At 52.2% G+C, this 15,662-nt stretch overlaps 1 protein-coding gene across 1 annotated transcript in view; it reads left to right on the top strand.

Moving 5' to 3' along the window:
* Positions 1-6,731: 6,731 nt before the first annotated feature.
* The window catches only part of LOC116936967 (uncharacterized), a 34,702-nt gene continuing 25,771 nt past the window's right edge, over positions 6,732-15,662 (top strand). Inside the window, exons 1-6 of the mRNA XM_076063615.1 lie at positions 6,732-6,752; positions 6,892-6,960; positions 7,063-7,122; positions 7,724-7,787; positions 8,479-8,605; positions 13,638-13,810. Coding sequence (XP_075919730.1) covers positions 6,732-6,752; positions 6,892-6,960; positions 7,063-7,122; positions 7,724-7,787; positions 8,479-8,605; positions 13,638-13,810 — 514 coding nt within the window. The remainder of the gene's footprint in view (positions 6,753-6,891; positions 6,961-7,062; positions 7,123-7,723; positions 7,788-8,478; positions 8,606-13,637; positions 13,811-15,662) is intronic.

Below are 15,662 nucleotides of genomic sequence, written 5' to 3'. Positions count from 1 at the left end.
CTAATGTATCGATCTAATTGTAGCTATCGAAGTATCTATCTATTCTATCTTTAATCTATATCTATCCTATCTAATTAGTCTATCTAATAATCTATCTAATTATCTATCTATCTAATAATCTATCTAATTCTCCCCTCACACTCACCAACTCACTCCACTCACTCAACTACTCCCACTCACCAACTCCTCCACTCACCACCCACCAACTCCCACTCACCAACTCACTCACCAACTCACTCACAACTCACTCACCACTCACCAACTCACTCACCAACTCACTCACCACTCACTCTACTCACCAACTCACTCACCTCACCACTCACTCACACTCACTCACCACTCACTCACCAACTCACTCACCAACTCACTCACCAACTCACTCACCACTCACTCACCAACTCACTCACCAACTCACTCACCAACTCACTCACCACACTCACTCACCAACTCACTCACCAACTCACATTCCAACAACTCACTCACCAACTCACTCACCAACTCACTCACCAACTCACCAACCACTCACCAACTCACTCACCAACTCACTCACCAACTCACTCACCAACTCACTCACCAACTCACTCACCAACTCACCAACTCACTCACCAACTCACTCACCAACTCACTCACCAACTCACTCACCAACTCACCAACTCACTCACCAACTCACTCACCAACTCACTCACCAACTCACTCACCAACTCACCAACTCACTCACCAACTCACTCACCAACTCACTCACTCACTCACCAACTCACTCACCAACTCACTCACCAACTCACTCACCAACTCACTCACTCACTCACCGACTCACTCACCACTCACTCACTCACCAACTCACTCACCAACTCACTCACCAACTCACTCACCAACTCAACAACTCACCAACTCACTCACCAACTCACTCACCAACTCACTCACCAACTCACTCACTCACAAAATCACTCACCAACTCACCAACTCACTCACCAACTCACTCACCAACTCACTCACCAACTCATTCACCAACTCACTCACTAACTCACTCACTAACTCACTCACCAACTCACTCACCAACTCACTCAACACCTCACTCACCAACTCACTCACCAACTCACCAACTTACTCACTCACCAACTCACTCACCACTCACTCACTCACCAACTCACCAACTCACTCACCAACTCACTCACCAACTCAACAACTCACCAACTCACTCACCAACTCACTCACCAACTCACTCACCAACTCACTCACTCACAAAATCACTCACCAACTCACCAACTCACTCACCAACTCACTCACCAACTCACTCACCAACTCACTCACCAACTCACTCACCAACTCACTCACTAACTCACTCACTAACTCACTCACCAACTCACTCACCAACTCACTCACCAACTCACTCACCAACTCACTCACCAACTCACTCACCAACTCACTCACCAACTCACCAACTCACTCACCAACTCACTCACCAACTCACTCACCAACTCACTCACCAACTCACTCACCAACTCACTCACCAACTCACTCACCAACTCACTCACTCACTCACCAACTCACTCAACAACTCACCAACTTACTCACCAACTCACTCACCAACTCACTCACCAACTCACTCAACAACTCACTCACTCACTCACCAACTCACTCACTAACTTACTCACTCACTAACTCACCAACTCACTCACCAACTCACTCACTCACAAACTCACTCACTTAGTCACCAACTTACTCACCAGCTTACTCACCAACTCACTCACCAACTCACTCACCAACTCACTCACCAACTCGCTCACCAACTCACTCACCAACTCACTCACCAACTCACTCACCAACTCACTCACCAACTCACTCACCAACTCACTCACCAACTCACTCACCAACTTAATCACCTACTCACTCACTAACTCACTCGCTCACCAACTCACTCACCAACTCACTCACCAACTTACTCACCAACTCACTCACCAACTCACTCACTCACCAACTTACTCACCAACTCACTCACCAACTCACTCACCAACTTACTCACCAACTCACCACTCACCAACTCACTCACCATCTCACTCACCAACTCGCTCACTCACCAGTCACCAACTCACCACTCACTCACCACTCACCAACTCACTCACTCACCTACTCACTCACCCACCCACTCACCTACTCACTCACCCACCCACTCACCAACTCACTCACCAACCCACTCACCACTCACCAACTCACTCACCAGCTCACTCACCAACTCACTCACCAACTCACCAACTCACTCACCAACTCACTCACCAACTCACTCACCACCTCACTCACCACTCACTCACCAACTCACTCACAAACTCACTCACCAACTCACCAACTCACTCACCAACTCACTCACCACTCACCAACTCACTCACCAACTCACTCACCCACTCACTCACTCACCCACTCACTCACCCACTCGCTCACTCACTCACCAACTCACTCACTCACCCACCCACCAAGTCACCAACTCACCACTCACCAGCTCACTCACCACTCACCAACTCACTCACCACTCACTTACCACTCACTCACCAACTCACCACTCACTCACCAACTTACTCACCAAATCACAAACTCACTCACCAACTCACCAACTCACTCACCAACTCACCAACTCACCCACCCACTCACCAACTCACTCACCCACCCACTCACCAACTCACTCACCATTCACCAACTCACTCACCAACTCACCAACTCACCCACTCACTCACTCACCACTCACTCACCACTCACTCACCACTCACCACTCACTCACCACTCACTCACTCACCACTCACTCCTCACTCACCACTCACCAACTCACTCACCACTCACCAACTCACTCACCACTCACCACTCACTCACCACTTACTCACCACCCTCTCACCACTCACTCACCACTCACCCACCCACTCACCCACTCACTCACCCACTCACCCACTCACCATTCACTCACCACTCACTCACCTCTCACTCACCACTCACTCACCACTCTCTCACCACTCACTCACCACTCACTCACCACTCACTCACCACTCACTCACCACTCACTCACCACTCACTCACCCACCCACTCACCCACTCACTCACCCACTCACCCACTCACTCACCCACCCACCATTCACTCACCCACTCACTCACCACTCACTCACCACTCACTCACCACTCTCTCACTCACCACTCACCCACCCACCACTCACCCACTCACTCACCCACCACTCACCCACTCACTCACTCACAAAACCCACTTACCCACTCACCCACTCACCCACTCACTCACCCACTCACCCACTCACCCACTCACTCACTCACCCACTTACCCACTCACCCACTCACTCACTCACCCACTCACCCACTCACCCACTCACTCACCCACTTACCCACTCACCCACTCACTCACCCACTCACCCACTCACTCACCCACTCACTCACCCACTCACTTACCCACTCACTCACCACTCACTCACCCACTCACCCACTCACTCACCCACTCACTCACCACTCACCACCCACTCACCACTCACCCACTCACTCACCCACTCACCCACTCACTCACTCACTCACCCACTCACTCACCCACGCACTCACCCACTCACTCACCCACTCACTCACCCACTCACCACTCACTCACCACTCACTCACCACTCACTCACCACTCACCCACTCACTCACCCACTCACTCACCACTCACTCATCACCCACTCACCACTCACCCACTCACTCACTCACTCACCCACTCACCCACTCACTCACCCACTCACTCACTCACACACTCACTCACTCACTTACCCACTCACCCACCCACCCACTCACTCACTCACCACTCACTCACCACTCACTCACCACTCACTCACCCACTCACCACTCACTCACCACTCACTCACTCACCCACGCACTCACCCACTCACTCACTCACCCACTCACTCATTCACTTACCCACTCACCCACCCACCCACTCACTCACTCACCACTCACTCACCACTCACTCACCACTCACTCACCCACTCACTCACCCACTCACCACTCACTCACCACTCACTCACTCACCCACGCACTCACCCACTCACTCACTCACCCACTCACTCATTCACTTACCCACTCACCCACCCACCCACTCACTCACTCACCACTCACTCACTCACCACTCACTCACCCACTCACTCACCCACTCACCACTCACTCACCACTCACGCACTCACCCACGCACTCACCCACTCACTCACCCACTCACTCACTCACCCACTCACTCATTCACTTACCCACTCACCCACCCACCCACTCACTCACTCACCACTCACTCACCACTCACTCACCACTCACTCACCCACTCACTCACCCACTCACCACTCACTCACCACTCACTCACTCACCCACGCACTCACCCACTCACTCACTCACCCACTCACTCATTCACTTACCCACTCACCCACCCACTCACTCACTCACCACTCACTCACCACCCACTCACCACTCACTCACCACTCACTCACCACCCACTCACCACTCACTCACCCACTCACTCACTCACTCACCCACTCACTCACTCACCCACCCACTCACTCACCCACTCACTCACCACTCACCCACTCACTCACTCACCACTCACCACTCACTCACCCACTCACTCACCACTCACCACCCACTCACCCACCCACTCACTCACTCACCCACTCACTCACTCACTCACCCACTCACTCACCACTCACTCACCACCCACTCACTCACCCACCCACTCACCCACCCACTCACTCACCCACTCACTCACCACCCACTCACCCACTCACTCACCCACTCACCCACTCACTCACTCACTCACCCACTCACTCACCACTCACTCACCACCCACTCACCACTCACCCACCCAGTCACCCACTCACCCACTCACTCACCACTCACTCACCACCCACTCACCACTCACCCACCCACTCACTCACCCACCCACCCACTCACTCACCCACCCACTCACCCACTCACCCACTCACCCACTCACTCACCCACTCACTCACCCACTCACTCACTCACTCACCCACTCACTCACCCACTCACCCACTCACCCACTCACTCACCCACTCACTCACCCACCCACTCACCCACCCACTCACCCACTCACTCGCCCACCCACTCACCAACTCACTCACTCACCCACCCACCCACCCACTCACCCACCCACCCACTCACTCACCCACTCACTCACCCACTCACTCACCCACTTACCCACTCACTCACCCACCCACTCACCCACTCACTCACCCACCCACTCACCCACTCACTCACCCACTCACCCACTCACCCACTCACTCACCCACTCACTCACCACTCACCCACTCACCCACTCACCACTCACTCACCCACTCACCACTCACTCACCACCCACTCACCACTCACTCACCACCCACTCACCACTCACCCACCCACTCACTCACCCACCCACTCACCCACTCACTCACTCACCCACTCACTCACCACCCACTCACTCACTCACCCACTCACTCACCCACCCACCCACTCACCCACTCACTCACCCACTCACTCACTCACCCACTCACTCACTCACCCACCCACTCACCACTCACCACTCACTCACCACTCACCACTCACTCACCCACTCACTCACCACTCACCCACTCACTCACCCACCCACTCACTCACCACTCACCCACTCACTCACCACTCACCACCCACTCACCACTCACCACCCACTCACCACTCTCTCCCCCCTTCTCTCCCCCCCCATCCCCAGTGCCTCCCTCTCCCCCAATCATCACTGGAGACACCGGACCAATCAGAGAAGGCGACTCCGCCTCCTTGCTCTGCTCCACCAATCACAGCAAGCCTGCCGCCCAAGTCGCATGGTTCCGCGACGGCCAATCGCTGAACGGTAAACTCTCCCTTACCAACGTGGCGGATTGCAGTGCGCAGAGTGACCTTACCAACATGGCGGATTGCAGTGGGCAGAGTGATCTTACCAACATGGCGGATGCAGTGGGCAGAGTGATCTTACCAACATGGCGGATAGAGTGGGCAGAGTGATTTTACCAACATGGCGGATGCCGTGGGCAGAGTGACCTTACCAACATGGCGGATGTCGTGGGCAGAGTGACCTTACCAATGTGGCGGATGCCTTATGCAGAGTTACTTTACCAACGTGGCGGATTCCGTTGGCAGAGTGACCTTACTAACATGGCGGATGCCGTGGGCATAGTGACCTTACCAACGTGGCGGATGTCGTGGGCAGAGTGACCTTACCAACATGGCGGTAGCCGTGGGCAGAGTGACCTTACCAACATGGCGGTAGCCGTGGGCAGAGTGACCTTACCAACATGGCGATAGCCGTGGGCAGAGTGACCTTACCAACATGACGGTAGCCGTGGGCAAAGTGACCTTACCAACTTGGCGGATGCCGTGCGCAGAGTGATCTTACCAACATGGTGGATGCCGTGCCCAGAGTGACCTTACCAACATGGCGGATGCCGTGGGCAGAGTGACCTTACCAACATGGCGGATGTCGTGCGCAGAGTGACCTTACCAACATGGCGGATGTCGTGTGCAGAGTGACCTTACCAACATGGCGGATGTCGTGCGCAGAGTGACCTTACCAACATGGCGGATGCCGTGGGCAGAGTGACCTTACCAACATGGCGGTAGCTGTGGGCAGAGTGACCTTACCAACGTGGCGGATGTCGTGCGCAGAGTGAGCTTACCAACATGGCGGATACAGGCGACAGAGTGACCTTACCAACATGGCGGATGTCGTGCGCAGAGTGAGCTTACCAACATGGCGGATGCCGTGCGCAGAGTAACCTTACCAACATGGCGGATGCCGTGCACAGAGAAACCTTACCAACATGGCGATTGTCATGCGCAGAATGACCTTGCCAACATTGCGGATGCCATGCGCAGAGTGACCTTACCAACATGGTGGATGCCATGCGCAGTGACCTTACCAACATGGTGGATGCCGTGCGCAGAGTGACCTTGCCAACATGGCGGATGTCGTGTGCAGAGTGACCTTGCCAACATGGCGGATGCCATGCGCAGTGACCTTACCAACATGGTGGATGCCGTGCGCAGAGTGACCTTACCAACGTGGCGGGTGCCGTGCGCAGTGACCTTACCAACATGGCGGATGCCGTAGGCAGAGTGACCTTACCAACGTGGCGGATGCCGTGCGCAGAGTGACCTTACTAACATGGCGGATGTCGTGCAGAGAGTAACCTTACCAACATGGCGAATGTCATGCGCAGAATGGCCTTACCAACATGGCGAATGTCATGCGCAGAATGACCTTACCAACATGGCGAATGTCATGCGCAGAGTAACCTTACCAACATTGCGGATGCCATCCGCAGAGTGACCTTACCAACATGGTGGATGCCATGCGCAGTGACCTTACCAACATGGTGGATGCCATGCGCAGATTGACCTTACCAACATGGCGGATGCCGTAGGCAGAGTGACCTTACCAACGTGGCGGATGTCGTGCGCAGAGTGAGCTTACCAATATGGCGGGTGCCATGCGCAGAGTAACCTTACCAACATGGCGGATGCCGTGCAGAGAGTAACCTTACCAACATGGCGAATGTCATGCGCAGTATGACCTTACCAACATGGCGAATGTCATGCGCAGAGTAACCTTACCAACATTGCGGATGCCATGCGCAGAGTGACCTTACCAACATGGTGGATGCCGTGCGCAGAGTGACCTTGCCAACATGGCGGATGTCGTGCGCAGAGTGACCTTACCAACATGGCGGGTGCCGTGCGCATTGACCTTACCAACATGGTGGATGCCATGGGCAGAGTGACCTTACTAACATGGCGGATACCGTGGGCAGAGTGACCTTACTAACATGGCGGATGCCATGCGCGGAGTGACCTTACCAACGTGGCGGATGCTGTGCGCAGAATGACCTTACCAACATGGCGGATGCCATGCGCAGAGTTATCTTACCAACATGGTGGATGCCGTGCGCAGATTGACCTTACCAACGTGGCGGATGTTGTGCGCAGAATGACTTTACCAACATGGCGGATGCCGTGCGCGGAGTGACCTTACCAACATGGCGGATACAGGCGACAGAGTGACCTTACCAACATGGCAGATGCCGTAGGCAGAGTGACCTTACCAGCGTGGCGGATGCCGTGCACAGAGTGACCTTACCAACATGGCGGAGGACGTGCGCAGAGTGAGCTTACCAACATTGCGGATGCCATGCGCAGAGTGACCTTACCAACATGGCGGATGTCGTGCGCAGAGTGAGCTTACCAACATGGCGGATGCCGTTCACAGAGTAACCTTACCAACATGGCCGATGCCATGCGCAGAATGACCTTACCAACATTGCGGATGCCATGCGCAGAGTGACCTTACCAACATGGCGGATGCCATGCGCAGTGACCTTACCAACATGGTGGATGCCATGCGCAGATTGACCTTACCAACATGGCAGATGCCATGTGCAGAGTGACCTTACCAACACCCCGCAGGCTCCCAGCTGGTGACCCCTGACCCCGACGACACCGTGGCGACCTTTGCGGTGAGCAGCGCCGTGACCTTTCACCCCCGGCGGCAGGACGAGGCGGCCATCTTGGAGTGCCGGGTCACGCAGCTGGGGTCAGAGGTCGCAACGGCAACGCAGCTTCTGACTGTCCACTGTGAGTGTCTATCTAGAATGTCTATCTAGAGTGTGAGTGTCTATCTAGAGTGTCTATCTAGAGTGTGAGTGTCTATCTAGAGTGTCTATCTAGAGTGTGAGTGTCTATCTAGAGTGTCTATCTAGAGTGTGAGTGTCTATCTAGAGTGTCTATCTAGAGTGTGAGTGTCTATCTAGAGTGTCTATCTAGAGTGTGAGTGTCTATCTAGAGTGTCTATCTAGAGTGTGAGTGTCTATATAGAGTGTCTATCTAGAGTGTGCGTGTCTATCTAGAGTGTCTATCTAGAGTGTGAGTGTCTATCTAGAGTGTCTATCTAGAGTGTGAGTGTCTATGTAGAGTGTGAGTGTCTATCTAGAGTGTGAGTGTCTATCTAGAGTGTCTATCTAGAGTGTGAGTGTCTATCTAGAGTGTCTATCTAGAGTGTGAGTGTCTATCTAGAGTGTCTATCTAGAGTGTGAGTGTCTATCTAGAGTGTCTATCTAGAGTGTGAGTGTCTATATAGAGTGTCTATCTAGAGTGTGAGTGTCTATCTAGAGTGTCTATCTAGAGTGTGAGTGTCTATCTAGAGTGTGCGTGTCTATCTAGAGTGTCTATCTAGAGTGTGAGTGTCTATCTAGAGTGTGAGTGTCTATCTAGAGTGTCTATCTAGAGTGTGAGTGTCTATCTAGAGTGTCTATCTAGAGTGTGAGTGTCTATCTAGAGTGTCTATCTAGAGTGTGAGTGTCTATATAGAGTGTCTATCTAGAGTGTGAGTGTCTATCTAGAGTGTCTATCTAGAGTGTGAGTGGCTATCTAGAGTGTGCGTGTCTATCTAGAGTGTCTATCTAGAGTGTGAGTGTCTATCTAGAGAGTGAGTGTCTATCTAGAGTGAGAGTGTCTATCTAGAGTGTGAGTGTCTATCTAGAGAGTGAGTGTCTATCTAGAGTGAGAGTGTCTATCTAGAATGTGAGTGTCTATCTAGAGTGTGAGTGTCTATCTAGAGTGTCTATCTAGAGTGTGAGTGTCTATCTAGAGTGTGCGTGTCTATCTAGAGTGTGAGTGTCTATCTAGAGAGTGAGTGTCTATCTAGAGTGAGAGTGTCTATCTAGAATGTGAGTGTCTATCTAGAGTGTCTATCTAGAGTGTGAGTGTCTATCTAGAGTGTCTATCTAGAGTGTGAGTGTCTAGAGTGTGAGTGTCTATCTAGAGTGTCTATCTAGAGGGTCTATCTAGAGTGTGAGTGTCTATCTAGAGTGTGAGTGTCTATCTAGAGTGTCTATCTAGAGTGTCTATCTAGAGTGTGAGTGTCTATCTAGAGAGTGAGTGTCTATCTAGAGAGTGAGTGTCTATCTAGAGTGAGAGTGTCTATCTAGAGTGAGAGTGTCTATCTAGAATGTGAGTGTCTATCTAGAGTGTCTATCTAGAGTGTGAGTGTCTATCTAGAATGTGAGTGTCTATCTAGAGTGTCTATCTAGAGTGTGAGTGTCTATCTAGAGTGTCGATCTAGAGTTTGAGTGTCTATCTAGAGTGTGAGTGTCTATCTAGAGAGTGAGTGTCTATCTAGAGAGTGAGTGTCTATCTAGAGTGAGAGTGTCTATCTAGAGAGTGAGTGTCTATCTAGAGTGAGAGTGTCTATCTAGAGTGTGAGTGTCTATCTAGAGTGTCTATCTAGAGTGTGAGTGTCTATCTAGAGTGTCTATCTAGAGTGTGAGTGTCTATCTAGAGTGTCTATCTAGAGTGTGAGTGTCTATCTAGAGTGTGAGTGTCTATCTAGAGTGTCTATCTAGAGTGTGAGTGTCTATCTAGAGTGTCTATCTAGAGTGTGAGTGTCTATCTAGAGTGTCTATCTAGAGTGTGAGTGTCTATCTAGAGTGTGAGTGTCTATCTAGAGTGTGAGTGTCTATCTAGAGTGTCTATCTAGAGTGTGAGTGTCTATGTAGAGTGTGAGTGTCTATCTAGAGTGTCTATCTAGAGTGTGAGTGTCTATCTAGAGTGAGAGTGTCTATCTAGAGTGTCTATCTAGAGTGTGAGTGTCTATCTAGAGTGTGAGTGTCTATCTAGAGTGTGAGTGTCTATCTAGAGTGTCTATCTAGAGTGTGAGTGTCTATCTAGAGTGTCTATCTAGAGTGTGAGTGTCTATCTAGAGTCTGAGTGTCTATCTAGAGTCTGAGTGTCTATCTAGAGTGTGAGTGTCTATCTAGAGTGTCTATCTAGAGTGTGAGTGTCTATCTAGAGTGTCTATCTAGAGTGTGAGTGTCTATCTAGAGTGTGAGTGTCTATCTAGAGTGTCTATCTAGAGTGTGAGTGTCTATCTAGAGTGTGAGTGTCTATCTAGAGTGTGAGTGTCTATCTGGAGTGTCTATCTAGAGTGTCTATCTAGAGTGTCTATCTAGAGTGTGAGTGTCTATCTAGAGTGTCTATCTAGAGTGTGAGTGTCTATCTAGAGTGTGAGTGTCTATCTAGAGTGTGAGTATCTATCTAGAGTGTCTATCTAGAGTGTCTATCTAGAGTGTGAGTGTCTATCTAGAGTGTCTATCTAGAGTGTGAGTGTCTATCTAGAGTGTCTATCTAGAGTGTGAGTGTCTATCTAGAGTGTGAGTGTCTATCTAGAGTGTGAGTTTCTATCTAGAGTGTGAGTGTCTATCTAGAGTGTGAGTGTCTATCTAGAGTGTCTATCTAGAGTGTGAGTGTCTACCTAGAGTGTGAGTGTCTATCTAGAGTGTCTATCTAGAGTGTGAGTGTCTATCTAGAGTGTGAGTGTCTATCTAGAGTGTCTATCTAGAGCGTGAGTGTCTATCTAGAGTGTCTATCTAGAGTGTGAGTGTGTATCTAGAGTGTCTATCTAGAGTGTCTATCTAGAGTGTGAGTGTCTATCTAGAGTGTGAGTGTGTATCTAGAGTGTCTATCTAGAGTGTGAGTATCTATCTAGAGCGTGAGTGTCTATCTAGAGTGTGAGTGTCTATCTAGAGTGTCTATCTAGAGTGTCTATCTAGAGTGTGAGTGTCTATCTAGAGTGTGAGTGTCTATCTAGAGTGTCTATCTAGAGCGTGAGTGTCTATCTAGAGTGTCTATCTAGAGTGTGAGTGTCTATCTAGAGTGTCTATCTAGAGTGTGAGTGTCTATCTAGAGTGTGCGTGTCTATCTAGAGTGTCTATCTAGAGTGTGAGTGTCTATCTAGAGTGTGAGTGTCTATCTAGAGTGTCTATCCAGAGTGTATATCTAGAGTGTGAGTGTCTATCTAGAGTGAGAGTGTCTATCTAGAGTGTGAGTGTCTATCTAGAGAGTGAGTGTCTATCTAGAGTGAGAGTGTCTATCTAGAATGTGAGTGTCTATCTAGAGTGTGAGTGTCTATCTAGAGTGTCTATCTAGAGTGTGAGTGTCTATCTAGAGTGTGAGTGTCTATCTAGAGTATGAGTGTCTATCTAGAGTGTCTATCTAGAGTGTATATCTAGAGTGTGAGTGTCTATCTAGAGTGAGAGTGTCTATCTAGAGTGTGAGTGTCTATCTAGAGAGTGAGTGTCTATCTAGAGTGAGAGTGTCTATCTAGAATGTGAGTGTCTATCTAGAGTGTCTATCTAGAGTGTGAGTGTCTATCTAGAGTGTCTATCTAGAGTGTGAGTGTCTATCTAGAGTGTGAGTGTCTATCTAGAGTGTCTATCTAGAGTGTCTATCTAGAGGGTCTATCTAGAGTGTGAGTGTCTATCTAGAGTGTGAGTGTCTATCTAGAGTGTCTATCTAGAGTGTCTATCTAGAGTGTGAGTGTCTATCTAGAGAGTGAGTGTCTATCTAGAGTGAGAGTGTCTATCTAGAGAGTGAGTGTCTATCTAGAGTGAGAGTGTCTATCTAGAATGTGAGTGTCTATCTAGAGTGTCTATCTAGAGTGTGAGTGTCTATCTAGAGTGTGAGTATCTAGAGAGTGAGTGTCTATCTAGAGAGTGAGTGTCTATCTAGAGTGTGAGTGTCTATCTAGAGTGTGAGTGTCTATCTAGAGTGTCTATCTAGAGTGTGAGTGTCTATCTAGAGTGTGAGTGTCTATCTAGAGTGTGAGTGTCTATCTGGAGTGTCTATCTAGAGTGAGAGTGTCTATCTAGAGTGTGAGTGTCTATCTAGAGCGTGAGTGTCTATCTAGAGTGTCTATCTAGAGTGTGAGTGTCTATCTAGAGTGTCTATCTAGAGCGTGAGTGTCTATCTAGAGTGTCTATCTAGAGTGTGAGTGTCTATCTAGAGTGTCTATCTAGAGTGTAAGTGTCTATCTAGAGTGTGAGTGTCAGCCTTGTCTCAACCACCACTCTCTCTCCCCGTGTCTCTCTCCCCGTGTCTCTCTCTCCCCGTGTCTCTCTCCAGTTCCTCCTCGTGTCTCTCTGCAGCGGCGTGAGACAATCACGACAGTCGGACAAACGACGTCACTCAGCTGTGAGACAGAGGGGAACCCACGGTGAGAGACACGGAGACACGGGGAGAGAGACACGGGGAGAGAGAGACACGGAGAGAGAGAGACATGGGGAGAGAGAGACATGGGGAGAGAGAGACACGGGGAGAGAGAGACACGGGGAGAGAGAGAGAGACGGAAATTAGTAGTTATGTTGTCTGTCTTGACATGTCTCTCTCCCCGTGTCTATTCCCCGTGTCTCTCTCTCCCCGTGTCTCTCTCCCTGTGTCTCTCTCTCTCTCTCCCCGTGTCTCTCTCCCTCCCCGTGTCTCTCTCCCTCCCCGTGTCTCTCTCTCTCCCCGTGTCTCTCCCCGTGTCTCTCTCTCCCCGTGTCTCTCTCTCCCCCCGTGTCTCTCTCTCTCTCCCCGTGTCTCTCTCCCCGTCTCTCTCTCTCCCCGTGTCTCTCTCTGTCTCTCTCTCTCCCCGTGTCTCTCTCCCCCCGTGTCTCTCTCTATCTCCGTGTCTCTCTCTGTCTCTCTCTCCCCGTGTCTCTCTCTCTCCCCGTGTCTCTCCCTCCCCGTGTCTCTCTCCCTCCCCGTGTCTCTCTCTCCCCCCGTGTCTCTCTCTCCCCCCGTGTCTCTAGGCCCAGGATCACGTGGTCTCGTCTCCACGGCAACCTGTCCGCGGATGTGGTTGCCGTCGGCGACGGTCGCCTGGTCTTCCCTCGGGTGCGTCTCCATGACGACGGGGAGTATGCCTGCCTAGCAACCAGCGTCGCCGGTTCGGATACAGCCATCATGAAGTTGCACGTCACTGGTGAGAGAGAGAGAGACACGGGGAGAGAGAGAGACACGGGGAGAGAGAGACACGGGGAGAGAGAGAGACACGGGGAGAGAGAGAGACACGGTGTGAGAGAGAGACACGGGGAGAGAGAGAGACATGGAGAGAGAGACACGGGGAGAGAGAGACACGGGGAGAGAGAGAGACACGGGGAGAGAGAGACACGGGGTGAGAGAGACACGGGGAGAGAGAGAGACACGGGGAGAGAGAGACACGGGGAGAGAGAGACACGGGGAGAGAGAGAGACATGGAGAGAGAGACACGGGGAGAGAGAGACACGGGGAGAGAGAGACACGGGGAGAGAGAGACACGGGGAGAGAGACACGGGGAGAGAGACACGGGGAGAGAGACACGGGGAGAGAGAGACACGGGGAGAGAGAGAGACACGGGGAGAGAGAGACACGGGTAGAGAGAGACACGGGGAGAGAGAGAGAGACACGGGGAGAGAGAGACACGGGGAGAGAGAGACACGGGGAGAGAGAGAGACACGGGGAGAGAGAGAGACACGGGGAGAGAGAGACACGGGGAGAGAGACACGGGGAGAGAGACACGGGGTGAGATAGACACGGGGTGAGAGAGACACGGGGAGAGAGAGAGACACGGGGAGAGAGAGACACGGGGAGAGAGAGACACGGGGAGAGAGACACGGGGAGAGAGAGAGACACGGGGAGAGAGAGACACGGGGAGAGAGAGACACGGGGAGAGAGAGAGACACGGGGAGAGAGAGAGACACGGGGAGAGAGAGACACGGGGAGAGACACGGGGAGAGAGAGAGACATGGAGAGAGAGACACGGGGAGAGGGAGACACGGGGAGAGAGAGACACGGGGAGAGAGAGACACGGGGAGAGAGAGAGACACGGGGAGAGAGAGACACGGGGAGAGAGAGAGACACGGGGAGAGAGAGACACGGGGAGAGAGAGAGACACGGGGAGAGAGAGACACGGGGAGAGAGAGACACGGGGAGAGAGAGACACGGGGAGGGAGAGACACGGGGAGAGAGAGACACGGTGAGAGAGAGACACGGGGAGAGAGAGAGACACGGGGGGGGAGAGACACGGGGAGAGAGAGACACGGGGAGAGAGAGAGACACGGGGAGAGAGAGACACGGGGATGGAGAGACACGGGGAGAGAGAGACACGGGGAGAGAGAGAGACACGGGGAGAGACATGGGGGGAGAGAGAGACACGGGGAGAGACATGGGGGGAGAGAGAGACACGGGGAGAGAGAGATGGGGGGAGAGAGAGACACGGGGAGAGAGAGACACGGGGAGAGAGAGAGAGACACGGGGAGAGAGACACGGGGAGAGAGACACGGGGAGAGAGAGAGACACGGGGAGAGAAACACGGGGAGAGAGAGACACGGGGAGAGAGAGACACGGAGAGAGAGAGACACGGGGTGAGAGAGACACGGAGAGAGACATGGGGGGAGAGATAGACACGGGGAGAGACATGGGGGGAGAGAGAGACACGGGGAGAGAGAGACACGGGGAGAGAGAGAGAGACACGGGGAGAGAGACACGGAGAGAGAGAGAGACACGGGGAGAGAGACACGGGGAGAGAGAGACACGGGGAGAGAGAGACACGGAGAGAGAGAGACACGGGGTGAGAGAGACACGGAGAGAGACATGGGGGGAGAGATAGACACGGGAGAGACATGGGGGGAGAGAGAGACACGGGGAGAGAGAGACACGGGGAGAGAGAGAGAGACACGGGGAGAGAGACACGGGGAGAGAGACACGGGGAGAGAGAGACGCGGGGAGAGAGAGACACGGAGAGAGAGAGACACGGGGTGAGAGAGACACGGAGAGAGACATGGGGGGAGAGATAG

Source organism: Petromyzon marinus, unplaced genomic scaffold, assembly GCF_048934315.1.
Source record: "Petromyzon marinus isolate PM22_M1 ecotype Great Lakes invasive population unplaced genomic scaffold, UKy_Petmar_22M1.pri1.0 PM_Scaffold_164, whole genome shotgun sequence".
NCBI lineage: Eukaryota > Metazoa > Chordata > Hyperoartia > Petromyzontiformes > Petromyzontidae > Petromyzon > Petromyzon marinus.
Note: the sequence above shows the minus strand (reverse complement) of the source record. Positions and strands in the feature narration are given on the sequence as shown.